The 17,643-nt window shown below is 60.1% G+C and overlaps 1 protein-coding gene across 2 annotated transcripts in view; it reads right to left on the minus strand.

The window, feature by feature from the left end:
- Positions 1-1,843: 1,843 nt before the first annotated feature.
- UPF1 (UPF1 regulator of nonsense transcripts homolog (yeast)) overlaps positions 1,844-17,643 on the minus strand; it is a 33,077-nt gene continuing 17,277 nt past the window's right edge. Inside the window, exons 5-24 of one of the 2 annotated variants that reach the window (XM_012654025.1) lie at positions 17,349-17,529; positions 16,039-16,200; positions 15,020-15,104; positions 14,744-14,842; positions 13,326-13,434; positions 12,959-13,118; positions 12,752-12,870; positions 12,108-12,272; positions 11,910-12,024; positions 11,182-11,325; positions 10,580-10,793; positions 7,789-7,906; positions 7,209-7,365; positions 6,360-6,502; positions 5,228-5,402; positions 4,528-4,609; positions 3,326-3,487; positions 2,873-3,090; positions 2,465-2,587; positions 1,844-1,944 (exon numbers count right to left, since the gene is read on the minus strand). In XM_012654025.1, the coding sequence (XP_012509479.1) occupies positions 2,468-2,587; positions 2,873-3,090; positions 3,326-3,487; positions 4,528-4,609; positions 5,228-5,402; positions 6,360-6,502; positions 7,209-7,365; positions 7,789-7,906; positions 10,580-10,793; positions 11,182-11,325; positions 11,910-12,024; positions 12,108-12,272; positions 12,752-12,870; positions 12,959-13,118; positions 13,326-13,434; positions 14,744-14,842; positions 15,020-15,104; positions 16,039-16,200; positions 17,349-17,529 (2,728 nt within the window). In that variant the 3' untranslated portion in view covers positions 1,844-1,944; positions 2,465-2,467. Of the gene's footprint in view, positions 1,945-2,464; positions 2,588-2,872; positions 3,091-3,325; positions 3,488-4,527; positions 4,610-5,227; positions 5,403-6,359; positions 6,503-7,208; positions 7,366-7,788; positions 7,907-10,579; positions 10,794-11,181; positions 11,326-11,909; positions 12,025-12,107; positions 12,273-12,751; positions 12,871-12,958; positions 13,119-13,325; positions 13,435-14,743; positions 14,843-14,986; positions 15,105-16,038; positions 16,201-17,348; positions 17,530-17,643 lie in introns of both variants that reach the window. The other variant, XM_012654024.1, reaches the window with a different exon arrangement.

The following is a 17,643-nucleotide window of genomic DNA, read 5'->3' on the forward strand; positions in this document are numbered from 1 at the left end:
CCCCTGGGCTCCTTGGCTCTTGTCTCCTGGGGGTGGGGAGGACTCGTCCTCGACGTGGCCCTAGCACACCCCCCGCCCCCATCCCGCCCAACATCCAATGGCCATAGGCGAGCGGCCGCAGGCCCAGGCACTGCTCACTCCCGGGAGGGGTCCAGCAGCTCTGGCTTTCCTGGGCTTTTGCCATTAGCGGTGGCCTCAGCCGCCTCCACACCCGACACCACCCTCCAACCAATGCCCTCCCCACCCTGCAGTGCATTCAGCTGCCACGAGAAGGCAAGAACTGTTTATTAATATTTTATTGGTGACAAAAGAGCTTAAAACAAATAGACCAAAAATCAAAAGTTATGCTGCCTGGTACAGATGCTCCATTTGTAAAACTGACGCTGCTCAGGGTGGAGAACACAGCGAAGGGCACAGGCAGGGGCAAAGCCGTCCCCACCCGGCGGGCGGGCGGGCACAGGGTCACAGCGGGAAGCGCCCCACATGGATGCCTCTAGGCGGCTACCAAAAGAAGGGGAAACCGAAAGCCCTACAGCAATGGCAATAAATAAGTCCTTGCCAGAAGGAAGGTGGCCTGGCGTCCCCGTCTGTCCCGTGTAGAAGCTGGAATCTGGAGGCTTTGGGAGGGGCGGGCAGGGGTGGGATCACTAGGGAGGACACCCCAACCCAGTGTGCAAGGAGCTGGGGCGACTCTCTTCGCTAAAACGCAGATGCAGGCAGAGGTCTCCTCTGCCAGCCAACGGCAAACGCCTCCAACCCCCGCAGCACAGAACCGACTCATTGCTGACCCGTCCCTTCTGCCCCAAAGGCAGAGACCACCCAGGTCAGCGGCGCTGTGCAGGCAGGTGGAGGCTCCACACTTAAGGGTGGGGACTCAGTGCCTCCTGGGGACGGGGACAGGCCCTCTTGGCTGCTGCTTTCCATCAAATCCTCAGAAGGACCCTGGGGAAAAAGCCACCGGCCTGGGAATGGCCACCCTCCTGCCCCCTGGCCTCACGGCCGGTCCTGGCCAAGGCCCCTTCCAGTGGGGCCGTGGGCACCTTCCTCCCGGGCAGCCGAGCCCCGCGCGGAGTCCGCTGCAGGAAGCAGCTTTGCTCCTCAGAGTCCAGCGGAGATCGCAAATCGTGCGGCGTCCGGGTTCGGCCAGGTGGCTCCCGCACAGACCTGTCGCCCTGCAGCAACCGCCGGCAGGAAGCTAAGACCTAGAACAAAAATCCTCCTCGAGACCACGTCACAGGTGTTGATCCTAGTCTCCAGCTGCGCTGACTTGTTTAAACTTCGTTTCTGGAAGCTTCTCGCATCTCCCAGGTCCACCACTAAGATTTCAGAGACAAACTTAGGAAAATATTTTTCAGTACTCCTTTGAAAGAATCTTTAAAAAAACAAACAGAAAAACCCCAAACACCGTATTTTCTTAAATGAAAACCCTCTTAGAACACAGGCATCGCGACCTTGCGGTTCCGGCGGCTGGACAGATGCCGCTCTCCCCACCCGGGCTCTGCCCGGCACGGCCGCCTGCAAGCCTGCTCGGGCACAGAAAGGCGAAGTTTTTTCCTGCTAAAACGTAGTCCCCTTTCAATAAAAAGAGAAAAAGAAAAGAACAGAGGAAAGGGCTACTCTGAGATGAGGGTCTTCCTCCCTCCGCCCTGGCCACAGCCCCAGGTTGGACGCAAGCGCGGGGCCTCCTCGGCGCGGGCTGGGCAGGACTCCGGGCTCCGGCGGGCCGGCCCTCGCCGCTGCCTTCTGCTCCTTGCGGCCGGGGCAGCAGGGCGCGCTCAGCTGGGCTCCTCCTCTCCCTCGCTCGGCCTCTCCCTCTCCTGTTGCTCACACAGTGGTGCTTCAGTTTTAGCAGTGGAAAACAGGTATCCGTTTATTTTTATTTTTTATTACCCAGAATAAGATGCTGATGGACTAAGCCACGTAGCTTAGCTCTTCCGCCACCACCTGTGGAGGGAGAAGGGCAGGCAGCCGTGAGGGCCAGCGGACAGAGCTCTCGGGGTCCTCCCTGGCGGGGACAGCGCCCTACGTTGACCCGTGGCAGTGCCCCCGTGGCCTGGCACACAGGCAGGGTGGGGAGCCCAAGCCCACCCTTGAGCCACTGTGATGAAGAAACTGAGGCCCGTGGGGGAAACAGGCGGTGGAGCCCGGTAGGTGTCCTGAACCCCCATCCAGTGAGCGAGGCTGCTGTGGTGGGCACCGTCCCCCCTGCCCACAGAGGTAGCCACGAGGCCACCACATCCCTTTCCCCAGGGAGCCCCAGGGTTTTTCTCTACAGAACAGCAGGCTGTGGCCCTGGCAGATGGGCCCTGACCCAAACTGAGGGTCACGGGACAAGCTGTCCCCTTGGGCATAAGACTCCCACAGCACAGGAGTCCAGCCCCCCGGGGAAGACCCCACACCCCCAGTGGCTCCCATCCCTTTTCTTGGGAGGGCGGGGCCCAGGCCCGCTGCAGGGTGGCCTTGCCTTCTAGTACTGGGACAGCCCCGTCACCCCGCCATGCTGGTACGCCCGCTCTCCCTGGTACGTGGAGTCTTGGGAGAGCGCCACGTCGATCTGTGACTTAAACTCATCGCCGAGGTAGCTGTCCTGAAAGACAGGGTGGTCAGGGACGTGAGCAAGCCACAGTCCAAGGGCGCTCACGTCCACTGGGCCCCTCGCCAGCCCCGAAAACCCCGTCCTCAAGCCTAAGTAGCGGGAGACCCACCCCACTCACCCTAGCACGGGGACCAGCAACCCAGACGGGGGACGTGAGCCAGACCAGCTGCCCAGGACCCATCAGAAGGGCAGCACCATGGATGGAATGTTCCAGACTTACAGCCCCACCCACCGAGGGAGGTGCCATGGGCTCTGGTGTGGGGACTGGAGGCTCACCTGGGACAGCTCCGGCTGGGAGAGGCCGGGCTGGCTCATCTGGGAGGGCTGGCTCATGGAGATATAGCCCTGCGTCAGGGCACCCTGGGAGAAGGGCTGGGACGCCACGTCCTGGCTGGCCTGGCTGTTGGGGAGGGTTGTCTGGCTGGGCCCAGGAAGCCCGAAGCGGTTCTTCTGGCGCCCCCCACGCCCAGTCTTGCCTTTCGGAGTGCCCCGGCCTGAAAGACACAGTCCAGGGCTGTCTGAGGAGGCCTGAGCCTCACAGACAAGCACGACCTTAGCCAGAGGCAGAGGGCAGCCCTGGGGGGGCAAGGAGGCCGGGCCCCCGGGGCAGGCCACACGCCCAGCAGCGACCACAGGGCTGAGGCTTGGCGGGGAAGCAGCTGCTCAGACCCTGATACGTGCAACCCACAGGGCCAGCTCGCTCTGCCCGTACAGCACCGGGGCGCCCACCTGCAGCCGGCCCGTTGGCTTGTCCGAAGTAGCCGGGCGGCGGCATGGGCGGCATGACCAGGTTGAAAGGGATGGGGATGTTCATGGCGGCCACGTGGCTGGGGCCGGCGCTGATCATGCCGATCTGGTCGTGGGTCTGGAAGTACATGTTCGAGGGCCGGCCTGCAAGACACAGCGGATGGTGGGTGTCACCTGAGGCTGGTGCCCAGCATGTGTCCTTTCTCCCCAGGAGGCTGCTGAGAATCAGGGACCTATAGGAATGTCAAAAATTGAAAACCATGCTGCATTTACAAAAACAAATCCTTTTGACGGAAAATTTTATATTCGTACTCATGCAACCTCTACCGCCAAACAACCAGAAAACATCTGAGATCCATCTTGAGGAAACTCGATCTAACAGACCCTGGCTAAAGGCAGACGAGGCCCCAGGTGCGGCCAGGCCTGGAGATGCCCTCAGAGGGAGGGAAGGGGCCGCGTCAAAGACCAGAGGGCAGTGGCCAGGTGAAATAACTGGGCCACGGCTTGTCACCGTGAGGGCAGCAAGGCTTCGCAGTGACCAGTGCGCCAGCCTGAGCCAGGCTCATAGAGGGCTGGGCAACAAGGGACGGTCCCCGGACACCCCCAGCTACACGATGACTTGCTGGCTGTGCGCAGGCAGAGATTTTGTTGTTGAAGAACACAAACCACAGTCTGAACCCAGCAACCAGAATACCGGGGCCCGGCAAGGGGCCTGCCCAACTGGCCTCGAGCATTTGCTGGGCTCGGTGCTGCCTTTGGGGAAGGCGCCCGGAGGCAGGGCACAGCTCGGCCCTGGTGCACACAGAGACTCCACGCGGGCTCCAAGGCCTCCCGGCCTCCCCGCAGAAGAGCACATGGAGCTTCGAAGAGGTGGCGGAAACTGAGGGGAGCTGCACCCGCCTGGGGCTGGGGTGGGACCTGCGGGTAAGGAGCGAGGGAGGCAGGTGCCCGCGCCTGAGGAAGCGCTGGGTCAGACGGCACCACTGTCTTGCTGGGAAAAGCGCCCTGTTTCAGAAACCAGCAAGGAAGTTATTTGATCTCAAATAAGGCACGCTGTCCAGCAGGCTGCTGAGGACTGAGGCTGTGTGGCCACCCAGGAGCAACAGAATCACAGCTGCCGGCGTGGGAACGGCCAACACCTCGGCGCGGGGGACGCGGGCGGCCCAGCCCCGCGGGGCACTCACCCTGGCTGCTGCGATCGTAGACTGAGCCTGGGATGATGGCCTCCCGCGCGTCGTACATGGCTGTCGTCATGAAGCGGGCCCCCTGCACAGGTTTCAGGTAGGTGAGGAATTCGTCAGCAACACGGGAAGAACTTCCCACACACTGGTGGTGAGTGGCAGGTGTGCAGCTCTCAGGTGTGGACACTGGGCTGGGCTCAGCAGGGGCGGGGGCTCTGGGCCTTAGCTGCCCCCATGGCCAACTGGGTCCCGGCGATGACCACCTCGATCCGTCGCTCTGGCCCAGGCAGAGGCACGCCCCTCCATCACCCAGCGCACCCTGGGCTCCCCGAGCAGCCTAACTGCTGTGTCTGTGTCCCCACCTGCTGCGGCACAGCAGCCCAAGTCTGACTCCCTGAGGCCGCCATGACACACCAGCCCATGAATCACGCCAGGTGTGGGGCATGGGGGACTCGCTCCCAAGCCCCTCCTCCAGGAGGGCCCTCTGGGGGGTCTCGGCGTGCCACGAGCCACACCACAGCGTTCCCAGAACATGGGCTCGGGACCAAGGGCCCTCCCCGCCCCGCTGAGGAGACGCACGCTGTGCACGAGGACAGCACCCCAGAGCGGTGGGGCCAGTGGACCCCGACTCTCACTCCCAAGGCGCGTGGGCTGCCACGTCCTGGCCGCCTGGGCACGGCACGCAAGGTGCAGGGCAGCTCACCGGGTTGATGGTGTTGACCAGCTTCCGGGGCTTGCTGAACTGCATGAGGCTCTCGCGCAGGTTGTTCAGGGGCCCCTCCACCAGCACCTTCTGCTCCTTGTAGTAGTTCAACAGGTGGTTCCACAGTGGCTGCTTGGACAGCGCCTTGGGGTTGCCCACGATGATGACACCGTACCTGTGACAGGACAGGGCTGAGGACTCCGTGGCCAACTGCTGCGCACGAGGTGGGGCTGCAAACTCAGAATCCAAATCCAAGGCAACGGAAGCCCAAGCCTGGCACCCCCAGCACACAGCCCACCCCCCACACACGTGTGTTTGGCAAACAAGAGCCCTGGGGGCCACCAGCCCTGTCGCAGAGGCCAGGCTGGCCCACCGCAAACCTCTGGCCCTGCACAGAGCTCACTGGCGGACGTCCAAGTAGCCCAGCACCAGAACTTGCCCGGGGAGCTGAACTCGGAGACAAAGACTGTCTGTGGACAAGAGGTGGCTCCTGGCACCGGGCACGGCAGCCCTGCAGGCTGCAGTGGGCGCCACCTCGACACCTGGCCCTTCTAGCTCACCACACAGCTGTGTGCCGGGGCCCCACTGGTACTGACCACCGGAGCAGAGGGCACCTCACAAGGAGGAGGTGACAAATCAAAAACAGCCACGACCTTCGAGGGGAAGGAGCGACGTGTGCACGTGAGCCGGAAGTAGCCACCGCTTTCCCCTCGGGACGCGCTGAGCCCTGGGCCGGGCCCCCAGGCTCCAGCTGGTGAGCTGCTGCCATCTAGCTTTACGTGGGGACTGGCACAGTGGCCACCTTGTCCTCTGGATCCTTTCTATTATCATTTCAGAAAAGTGACATTTGAGAACCAGAAAAAGTGGGCAAGACCAAATTTTCAGTGACGCAAACACGCACACTCGGTCTAAATCTCGGACCAGGAGGACCGTGAAAGACCCCCCGCTGGAAGCAGGCGGATGGCAACCACCAGACCGCGGACACAGACTCGAGTGACACGTGGTTTCTAAGTCGCTGCCCGGAGCCCGACAACCTCTTGCCCCGGCACCCCCACCAAGACCAGCCCAAGTTGGGGCTGGGAGATGAGGCTTAGGAAGAGAGGGGACGCCAGGCGGCCAGCCGCCTCCCTACCTTGCTCGGGTCAGGGCCACGTTGAGACGCCTGGGGTCATTTAGAAACCCGATGCCCTGGTGCTCGTTGGCCCGCACGCAGGAGAGGATAATGAAGTCCTTCTCGCGGCCCTGGAAGGCGTCCACACTGGCGATCTCCACCTCCTGAAAGGGAACCACGCAGCCACCATCAGCCAGCAGGCTGCCTCCCGGGACCCCCAAAACCACAGCAAACACACGAGAGACGCCCTCCAATCCCACTGGGAGCCGGGACCTGGCGCCTGTCCATCGTGCCTCTGGGCTCTCCTGGCTCTTTGTGCATTTGTTTCCTTTTAGCCACAGTGGTTTGTTTCGCAGCAAAAACAACACATGTGCTCGTCACAGAGAAGCCACGGCGGCACCAGAGGAACAGGACCGGCACCACTGCGACGTGACCACGCAGACGCAGCATCCAGGTTCATTTCCGCGTGAGACGCACAGAGTTCCGCCTCCTTTCAACACGCACACAGTGTGCATCTTACTGGGTGTCAACACAGGTGTGACGGCCACCTTCACCACTAGATGACACCCATGCCAAGGCTGGGGCCAACGGCCCCTGCTGTTCCAGCTCGGACTCGTTTCAAAAATCCCAAGAAAACACCCTAGTGCACCTACGCCAGCCCGCGTTTCCGACCCTCGGGACGTGCTCCTCGGGGTCTCGGGCGAGCATGCAGACTCTGCCGGCAGCATTGGTAACGCGCCACCGTGTGCGCTCCTGAGAGCTGGGCTGACTCCTGCTTCCTGGGCCCAGCCTGCGCTCGGCCAGGACTGGCACCGCCGGCTGGCTAACTTCAAGGCCGAAGCCGACGCCCACAGGGCACACGCAGCGTACCTGGTAGAGCTTGGTGTGCAGGGAGCCGCTGAACTGCATGTACTGCACCAGGTAGGAGCGCTGGCCCTCGTAGGGCGTGATGATGCCGATCTGGTCCGGCTTGGCGCCCGCCTTCAGCAGCTTTGTGGTGATCTTCTCCACGTTTGCCGCTTCCGTCCTAAGGACACCAGGCTCTCAGTGACTAGCTCACCCCTGGGGTCCCAAAACCTGAGGCCACAGGCTGTGAGGGGCACAGAGGTGCCACACCTGGGCAGCGGGTGTCAGCAGGACAGCGTGATACTGTGAGGGCCCTGCCAGCACTGCCCGCCCCACACTCAGAGTGGCCACGCTGAGCTTGCCCATCCTTTAGGGGGAGTGACAAGGGACAGAAAAGGCTCACGTGTGGGTTTATAAAGTGTCTGCGCAATGGAAGAACACTGGAAAAACGAGGAGGAAGTAAAATGCTGTGGTTTAGAGTCTGAACAAAACAGGGATGATGAGGGGAAGACAAATTTCAACATTCACAAAAAGGTACACAGCCAGCGCCTCTCAACAAGCTGCCCCCAAAGCCTGCAGACGTCGGCGGGCACGTCTTGCCCACCTGTTCAGGTAGGAGGTGCCCGAGCTGGCGATCTCTTCTTGGCCCTGGGTCACGTAGAAGAACATCGGCTTATCAGGCTGCGGCCACTGGAAGTCAAACCCCTTCTTCACGCGATCCGCTACCGTGGGGGAAGGAAGAGAGGCAACGGTTCAAAAGGCGCAGCCACGTGGACTGCGCTCAGAAGCGGCGCAACACGGACGCTGCCCACCATGGGCAGAGGGTGTGGCGCCCTGGCCAGAGACGCCCCGGACTGCGCAAGGCCACGCAGAGGCCACTCGGAGCACCGTGCCCAGCTCAGAGCTGGCTCCCTGACTAACGAACACTTGTTGGCTGGTGCCTTCTTGCATCTTGGACATCTTCGCCCACCTCAGGATCACAGAGATATTCCTGTTTCCTTCTAGAAGCTTTACTACTTTAAAGGCTCCATAAACCCCTACAGCTGACTTGTGTGTGACACTGCTGAGCCAACCCTGTCCTGCTGCCCTACAGCCTCACTCGTCACCGCTCAGGGCCCGCGGACAAGTGGCTGTGCCTCTAGACTCCGACTGGGCCGGGGCTGGACGGTGTCCCAGAGTCTCCGCCTTCCCTGGGCTCTCCGTGCTCGTCTCGGCTGCTCTGAGCCCTGTTCGTGTCCTCCTCGTTTCAAACCAGCTTGCCAAGTCGCACGCGTCCCCCCCCCCCCCCCCCCGCCTTGGGGATTTTGGTTAGCATGAGCAAAGTGAGGCCACAGCCCACAGGGTGAGCTTGGCGACAGCTGTTCACAGGGTCATGGTGCACATTTAACCACGGCCCTCAGCGGCAGACACAGGCTCCAGCACCGCCCTGCGTGTCCACCCTCAAGCGTGAAGGTGGCTCCCAGGAGCTGGTCAGGCGCAGGTTTCGCAGGTGCTTTCGCTTAGTGAGAACTCATCAAGCCGGACACGTGTTTACACCTCAATAAAGAATTCCCTATTCACTGAGCGCCGGGCACCCGTACAGCTGCCGTCCTGGGGCCAGAGAGGGGTCTGAGCTGCGCTGGGCCACGCCTTTTCCAGCTGGAGCTCAGACGCCTGAGTCTCACAAGCAGCAGGGACAACAGACGCCGACAGTGGCAATGACTCTCAGGACCCAGTGTCTGGCAGACAGCAGTATTTCAGATCTTAGAAATTTAAAATACGTGTTAATTCATGACAAAATAAATTACGTGTTAAATAACATTTTTTATGGAAAAAACCCTATTTCCCAAAAAATAAATTAAGCAAGAAGAGTGCTCTTGTTTCCAGTTTTTCAAATCTCTTTGCTATCTGGCTTAATCGAAGACAGCTGGGCCCTGGGATCTGCTTCTGTGTTCAGCTCTCCCCGGGGAGAGGCTGCAGCGCGAGAGGGAGTCGGGCCCACGGACACGCGTAACTGGGAAGGGCAACATGTTCTCACCACCTGTCTGCACGACGGTGGGTCTCCATCCCTGAAAGCACAGCAGGCCTGCTACGACTCCTCACCACTCTGCCCCACACCCAGGACAGGTCTCTGGTCCCTGCGTGACTTTGCAACACTCTGTGTTGGTCACTTGGGAAGGATCTGCCCGCTGACTCAAGCAGACCATCCAAAGGTTGACACATTTCATGGACAACGGCAAGAACATTCCATCTGTTGCCACCAGGATCTCATCAGAGGAGCCTCCAGACACTGGGAAGACACCAAGCTCGCAGAAGGTATCGTTAAAGTTTTCCTACACCCTCCTTTTCATTTGAATCCTCAGATTTTATCATTGGTGACAAATACTGTCACTTATTTTCCTGGAAGCAACAAGTTTGCTTTGATCGTCTTCAGGAAAACATCTGTCCAACACCCCAGAGTGAACACCCAGGGTGTGTCCACAAGTACTTCTTTATTTTTATTTATTTATTTATTTATTTTTGAGACAGAATCTTGCTCTGCTGCCTGGGCTAGAGTGCCGTGGTGTCAGCCTAGCTCACAGCAACCTCAGAGTCCTGGGCTCAAGCGATCCTCCTGCCTCAGCCTCCCGAGTAGCTGGGACTACAGGCACGCACCACCACGCCCGGCTAATTTTTTCTATTTTTAGTAGAGATGGCATCTCACTCTTGCTCAGGCTGGTCTCAAATTCCTGACCTCAAGTGATCCTCCCGCCTCGGCCTCCCAGAAGGCTACGAGTACTTCCTTCTGGTCACACTGGACATTAAAAGGACGTGCACTCAGGGCTTAGTAAGATGAATACTTTTCACTTCATCCAGGGCATTTCTCACAGACTGGTAGCAGTGACATCACAGGTCCTGGCAGGGCCTAGTGGCTCCGTGCTGGCTTGAGCGGAGGCACCCGCAGGTCACCAGCAGCACGTGTCAGCCGTGAAGAAGGCAGAGGATGCCTCCATGTATTGAGGTGGCTCTGGCCTCAGGGAAGCCAGAAAGGGTCGTGCAGACCCCCAGGGCCTGGGGCTTTGAGACAGCCACCCGTCGTAAAGCGGCAGACCCAAGGCCCAACATAAAGGATGGACTAAGAGGTCAGCTCCTGTAACTCCTGTCCCTGCTGCTACTCGTGAGGCTGCAGAGCCCTGGCTGGATGTCAGGTGGTGACTCTCAGTTTTAGGGAGGACGTGGGCTCCCACACCCACAGCCTGAAGCAGACGCTCGGCCCTCTGACCACACTGAGGAGATCACAGGGTGCCACGTGCGAGGGGTCACTATGTAAAAGCACACAGGGAAGAAGTGACGGGCTGGTTTCTTCTCCCCAGGCTGCATTCCCTCAATGCCCCTTCTCCACAGAAGCCACCACCCCAGGCGGAGAGCCTTGTTACCTGCAGTGACGCCATTCTGGAGCGAGCCCTCGTAGAAGATGTTGGATGGGAAGGCGCTGAGCGCCGGGTGCATCCGGTACTGGACCTGCAGGCGGATGGGCCGGATGCCCAGCACCACCAGGCGCTCAAAGAGCGACTGCGACAGTCCGGCCTTGGCTGCCTTCTTGCACATCACCACCGGGCCCAGCTGGCAGTGGTCACCCACGAGGATCAGCTGCAGGGAGAGGGGCCCCCACGAGTCAAGCAGCTCTAGTGAGAACTATCCTCAATGTGCACCATCACCAGGGAACTAGGGGACCTGGGTCCGCAGGGCACCCCCTGCCACGGTGTGGGAGACCACTCACTACCCGCTGCAGCATGAGCAGGACAAGGTTACGCAGTGCACCCGGCCCTGGCACAGAGGGGCTCTGGGTGCAGCAGGCAAAGCCTAGGGGCCCCGTGAGCCCACCCGCCAAAGACCCCCTCAGAGGGCCCAGTGTGCACTCCTCCATGCTCTGCGGGCATCATGCTGCATTGCAGGACATTTTTAAAAACTAACTTCAAGCATGAAAAATCACACACACTGGCTTCCAAACGATTTTGGTGGAGGTGAGGCAACCCACCTGCTTGGCACCAAGGACCACAGGAACCATGCACTCCGGCTCGGTGGCCTGGGTGCTTTCGTCGATTAAAATGGACCGGAACTGCATCTTGGCGAGCCTCGGGTCACCAGCGCCCACACACGTGCAGCAGATGACATCCGCGTTCTGGGGAAGGGGGTGCAGAGGCATCAGGGCACCTGCACTGTACAGGTGGGATGAGACGCAGCAGTGGTTCCATCCCTTGCTGTCCCTGACAACTACAAAACACTGCGTCCCTCCCAGACAAGACACGTGGTCCAGGCTGCGGTGACCACAAACTTTTAAGGTCCTAAACAGTCACGCTTTGTGGAAAGCAACCTCTCCGCACAGAAAGGACTCCATGCCTCACGACAGCCCCTAAGGGGCAGCACTGAGTTGGTAAAAGCTACTCTCGGGCTGCGATTCCAGTTTGCTTGGTGGGTTATGAAAGAAGAGTGAGCAGACCCAGCCCTGGCGTGTGGACCAAGTTCCCGGGGCCAGCAGAAGCAAGGCCATCCGGGAGCAGAAACTCCCTGGAAGCCCATGCACGCCAGGTCCTGACTGCGATCCAGCGAGAGGAGGCAGAGGACAGGGGCGTCTAAGTGCTCCTCTCAAAATCAAAGCAACAGACCCACCCACGGGAGCCTCCGAAGGCTGAACACACGCGTACAGGTGCTCCAGCACAAACAGAAGGCGCTCCGCGGGCCGCGCTGCGGGCAGCAGGGGCTCACCATGAGCAGCTCCCTCTCGGCGGTGCGCTTCAGGGCCCGGTACCGCTTCTCGTCGGCAGACGACAGCTCCCCGGTCTCGTCCTTCAGCTGCTGCAGCTTCTGCAGCTCCGGCATGCTGGAAGCACACGCACGTCAGCGAGGGACGTGCTCCACCCGCAAGGGCTCCGGGTCAACTGGGCAGGACAGCTGGACGCCCACCTGTCCATGTTCCTGATCTGGTTGTGCAGGGCCAGGAACGACACCGGGGAGTCGATGGCCTCGCGGCTCTTGGCACAGAGGCGCACGACCTTCAGTCCCGTCTGGTGGATCTTCTCGGTCAGCTGATCCACAGCGATGTTGCTCGGAGCACAGACAAGCACAGGCCTGGAACGCGACTCGGACAGCTCAGCGTTTGCCCAAGGGAAGCTCGGCGAACCCAAGACTCGGCTAAGACTGTCCCTTTCAACCAGCAGTAACGACAGGATGCTGAGGGAGCTTGGACTGGGACAGCCCAGAGCTTCCTGCCCCCGACGCTGCTCTCACAGCGCTGTGAGGACGCAGCCTGAGAGTAGCTTTTACCAACTCACGCTCACCCTCCCGTCCACCCCGTAAGTTGCCTTTGCATTTCTGAGCTAAACGACAGCACAAGACTCACGACGCATCGGCCCAGCACTGTCCTTGAGGCCATCAGCAGGCTTGGTCATTAAAAAGCAACCACAAGGCTTGATCTGACATGAGTAACACAGGGGACACTCGTGGACATCCACTGTCCTCAGTGGGACACGTCCCAAGCACCCAACAGACAGGCCTCCCACCTCACCCCTGCCCCAGGTCTCCACTGCAGGGGCCGTGCCCGGCCCTACCCATTGCCTTGTCGAGCCAAGTGGTAGACGATGGTGGCCGAGGTCACCGTCTTTCCTGTGCCCGGCGGGCCCTGGATCAGGCTTAGTGGCCTCTGCAGCACAGTCTTCACCGCGTAAACCTTCAAATACAAGCAGCCGTTAGGGGTGGCCACCAGCTATGCCATGGCCAGGCGGGAGAGGCCCTGCCGCCCCGGCGACAGCGAGCACCTGAGAGTGGTTGAGGTCGGGGAGCCCTTGCGCTGTGAAGCGCTTCGGCAGCTGGCACTTGATGATCACGTCCTCCACCTCGTGGCCCAGCAATTTGTGGTAGATGTAGCCAGACACAGAGGTCTCGTCCACAGCGAACGTTTTCAACGCACTCTGCATCCTGTGAGGAGAGCACGGGGTGAGCCACACGTGCAGCTGTGACCCTCGTCACTGGCGTCCTGAGCTCACAAAGCTGGGTGGGGAGACCCGCTCCACCGTGACGGGGTAGGCCTCATAAGGATGCTGCAGGCGGCGGACGGTGACCTGGGAAGAGCAGGTGACTGCGAATCAGACGGCAGCAGCGCCCAGCGGCAGAAGGCAGACGTACCTGTCGAACGAGGTGGACTTCCACACAAAATCCACCTGGAAGTTGTGAGTCACCTCCACGGGTGCACCCACACTGCTCCGCAGCTCAATGGCGATCTCATCACCATAATCTGTGCGCTGAGTTAAGTTTGTGTCCTTGTCAAAAGCCAGGCTGGCTGTTCGGAGGAGCCCCTGGTTACTTAGGGGACCCCTCCTCTGCACCTAACGCTGACAACGCGAAGAACCGACGACGACCAGAGAAGAGGACAGCGTCCTCGCTGACGGATCTGCCTTTACAATGAGCCCACAACCTGGCCCTCAGCCAGGCCCAGAGTACCTCCCTGTGACACCCAGAGCAATCTCCTGGCCGCTCACCCCAGCCCTTCTCGGGGATGCAGAGGGCGGAGAGAGGCCATCCCCTCACCAGCAAGGAGCAGCAAGCCTGAGCCCCAGCTCCCAGCTGGAAGCTTCTCCAAACGTGGCCAGCAGGGCTGGGGTACAGGGCTCAGAGCACCCAGCTGCAGCCAAAGCTGCTTTTACCAGTTTTATACAAACATGCACCCTCCGAGCACAACTGAAGACAGGACTGGGGTTGAAACAAGGACGCAGCCCACCCTGGGCACGTCCTCAGCCCACCTAGAGGCCGTAGCCAGTGAGCGACACCCTTCCCTCCACCCTCAGCCCCAAGACCGATATGGCTGTCAGAGACACAGGCAGATGGTGGGTACAGGGGATGGCGCACCCCTATACCCAACGGCCGCGCTGGGCTGTGAGGCACCAGCACCGCCAGGGAGGAGGGGAACCTGCCGGTGTCCACCAGGGCGTCCACCAGGGCGTCTCCCCAGCCCAGGTGTCTCGCTGCACCTGCGCCACCCGGATGCTGCACGGCCCCCTCTGGCCAGCACGGTGGATCACGCTGAGGTCACAGCATGTTCCCATGCCTGGCCTGAGAGCAAATGTGCACTCAGAGCATCTACATGTGACTGCAGGCTTCTAGAATCTCATGCATAGCCTCAGCGCCCAGGTAAGGCTCTTTCTCAGAGCCAAATTAGCCTCGGGAGTCTAACCAGGGCCTCTCCAAGAGCAGCAGCTACTTCCCAACGAGCGCGTGTGCACGGCAGGCACGCACACAAGCCGCACAGGAGAGGAGCAGCCAGCTGCCCCAGGCACAAGTGACGTCACCAATGTTGACACGCCCTTTGGGTGGAGGAGCAGAAACTGTACAACCAACCACCTCGCCCCGCCAGTGAGGCCCACGGTTTCCGAGGCAGCGAAGGGCTGGGCCAACCAGCACCCGCTGTAAGCTCGCGATTCTGGCATAGCCACGGCCGTCAAAGCCACGGCAGCGCCGCTGCCACCCGCCAGATGTCGGGGGAGCCTCTCAGACCCCCAGCCTTCCTCCCCCACCAGCCCAGCCCGCCCTCTTCACACGAAGGATACTATCAGGGACTTTGATGACATGGCCGATCCCTTTCCACAGGGGTGCAAGGTCCCCTTTGTACCGCAGGCATATCTCGTCCCCCTGCATGAGCCGCATGTCTTCCAGGAAAAGGCAAGAGAGCAGTGGTTAGCGTGTGCTGTGGCTGCCACTATAAAGAGTTCAAATTAAGGGACACTTTACAAGGGCAAGACTAGGAATTTTATGCTACTTATGGTCACAAATATTTTAAAACTTAAAATCACCTCTTAACCAAATTATGACTAAATCCTCATTACCAGAGTCAGTCTTGGGCAAAGTGAAGTAGGCGATTCTCTTCTTGTTAAGGCCCAGGTCCCACCTGACCGTGATGTTATCTTGAGTCTGAGCACATGAAAAACAAGAGCCTGGTTAGCCGCCTTCAGCGCAGGCACGGGCCTGGACTCCGTGGGTCCAGGTCTCCAAGAGGCGAGAGTCCTACTGGGACTCCGCCACGACGCTGGGGCACCGTGAGCGGCACCCGACAGCCTCGAACGCCACCGAGGGCGCGTCGGGAGAAGCAGTTAGGACTCCCCACATCCGTCTGGAGACTTCGCAGCACACGACAGGAGGCCTCCGCGTGGGCCACAGCCAGCCAGTGGCTGTGGGAGGGAAGGAAGGAGGGTAACATCACAGGGTTCCTGTTTCCTCAACATATTCTTCATGGGGACCTGGCACAAGGTCTCTCGTAGCTGTGGACAAAGCTGTGAACTCACTGGAAGGGATTTTTGTTGGATTTAAAAACAGAAAATAATCTGCTCCGAGAGCCAGGGCACCGGCCCAGACACCACTGAGCTACTCAGCCCTGATCCGCAGGCTCCGCCCCTTAGGGCCTCGGCCCACATCAGCTCGCGCCCTCCGCAAACCTTGGGAGAGATGCTTTGTTAAAAAGGCAGAGCCTGCCGGGCGCGGTGGCTCACGCCTGTAATCCTAGCACTCTGGGAGGCCGAGGTGGGCGGATTGTTTGAGCTCAGGAGTTCGAGACCAGCTCTGAGCAAGAGCGAGACCCCGTCTCTACGAAAAATAGAAAGAAATTAATTGGACAACTAAAAATATATAGAAAAAATTAGCCAGGCATGGTGGCGCATGCCTGTAGTCCCAGCTACTCGGGAGGCTGAGGCAGGAGGATCGCTTGAGCCCAGGAGTTGGAGGTTGCTGTGAGCTAGGCTGACGCCACCGCACTCTAGCCCAGGAAACACAGTGAGACTGTCTCCAAAAAAAAAAAAAAAAAAAGCCAGAGCCCAGGCCACGACGAGCCTCCCTGCACACGCCACGTCACCTGCGACTCCTTCAGCTTCTTGTCGTAGTCAGCCTCCAGCTTGACCAGGGGCCCGAAGATGTTCTGGTACTGGTAGGCGTCCTCGTACCGCAGGAGCACGTGCTGCGGCTCCTCATCCACCCCGGGCTTCTCCAGATCCTCCAACGTGGCAGAAGGGTTTTCCTAGAAGACAAGAACATGGGCACCGCTCATCCCCGCTTTTACCTACATGCAAACGAATGAGAGCTCGGTGGCATCAGAAGGACAGAGCACGTGCACTGCTTCTACAGTGGGGGCACCTGGCACTGCTCCAGGTGGACAGTGTGGGGTCCACCTTGCAAGGACAGCCCTGGTAACGGGAACTCCAAGCTGCACAGGAGGCCAGACATCAGCTGCGGCCTCAGCTGTTCCTCCTACCGCTGACAACGTGCCAGCACTGGGGATCTGCTGATGAAGTCCCAGTGTGACAGCCATCCGAACACAGGGCACCTGGCTGCCTTCTCCAAGCCCGCCTGGCCAGTGAGGAAAAGCGACCCCTTCTCCCAGCAGCCACAAAGACCAGGTTTCACCGGGCCTGCGGCATGGGAGGCCTGGCTCCCACGACCCGCCAACGCTGAGCTGGACCGACACGGGTGCGCAGCTCTTCCCCAGCGTCCACGCCCTCAGCGAGCTCCACGCCGGTGCTGACAGAGGAGCATCCATGCTGTTTGGCTATAAACAGGAACAATGAAATAATTTTGGCAACCTGGACATCCACGTGCAAAGGTACCCAGCTAGAAAGCGCTTGAACAAAATTCGGACTTGTACTCAAAGTAAAAGTAAATTCCTATTTGAGATTTCTGGTTGGGTTCCAAATTAAAACTCCTAGCCGAGCTATTAGAACTTACTTTATCACAAAATCCTCATTAGCCAGGACCAGAGAAGGGCTTCCATGGGGAAGGGTGGGGTCCCCATAGGTGTGTGGGCAGGGACGGGCAACCCACTACCCGACAGGGCACCTCTCTCCCCATCTGCCTGAGCAGGTCCAGACTCTGCCTGACACAGCCACCCACGGCCAGTGCCATCCCTTCCCCCTCCCACCACCCAACCTCACTTCTGCACGAAAACCCCAGAGCTTTCCTTTCCTTTCCCAGAGGCCAGGCTCCTCTCAGCCAGGAAACGCTGCTGGACAGGGACGAACAGGCAGGTGCCTGAGGCGCCCCGGGACCAGTCTAGGCACACCCGAGTTCCTCCCAGAATCTCCAGTAGTCTCATGGGTCAAGCTGTCTCTGAAGACGACCCCCAACTGGCCGTCAGCAGCAGGGCCGGTGCACTTGGCCAGCGGGCCTCACCTTCCAGAGCTCTTCCAGCTTGTTGATCTGCTGGGCCGTGATCTGGCGTGCCCGCAGCTGCTCCTGCTCAGAGGGGATCTTGACCAGCCAGGACAGGAAGCAGCGGTCCTGGATCAGCGGCTGCCACTGTGAGCTGTCCCAGTTGATGTCCTTGAGGCTGCTCTGGCTGGCGCAGGGCTGCCTACAGAGCAGGAGGGCGGCCGTGAGGAGCAGTGCCCCTCACCGAGGGCTCCCTGCTGACCTTTACCCACAGGGGCTTACGTTCCCTGAGTTTTATTATGTGACCACATTACCT

The sequence above is a fragment of the Propithecus coquereli genome, unplaced genomic scaffold, assembly GCF_000956105.1.
Source record: "Propithecus coquereli isolate 6110/MARCELLA unplaced genomic scaffold, Pcoq_1.0 Scaffold438, whole genome shotgun sequence".
Lineage (NCBI taxonomy): Eukaryota > Metazoa > Chordata > Mammalia > Primates > Indriidae > Propithecus > Propithecus coquereli.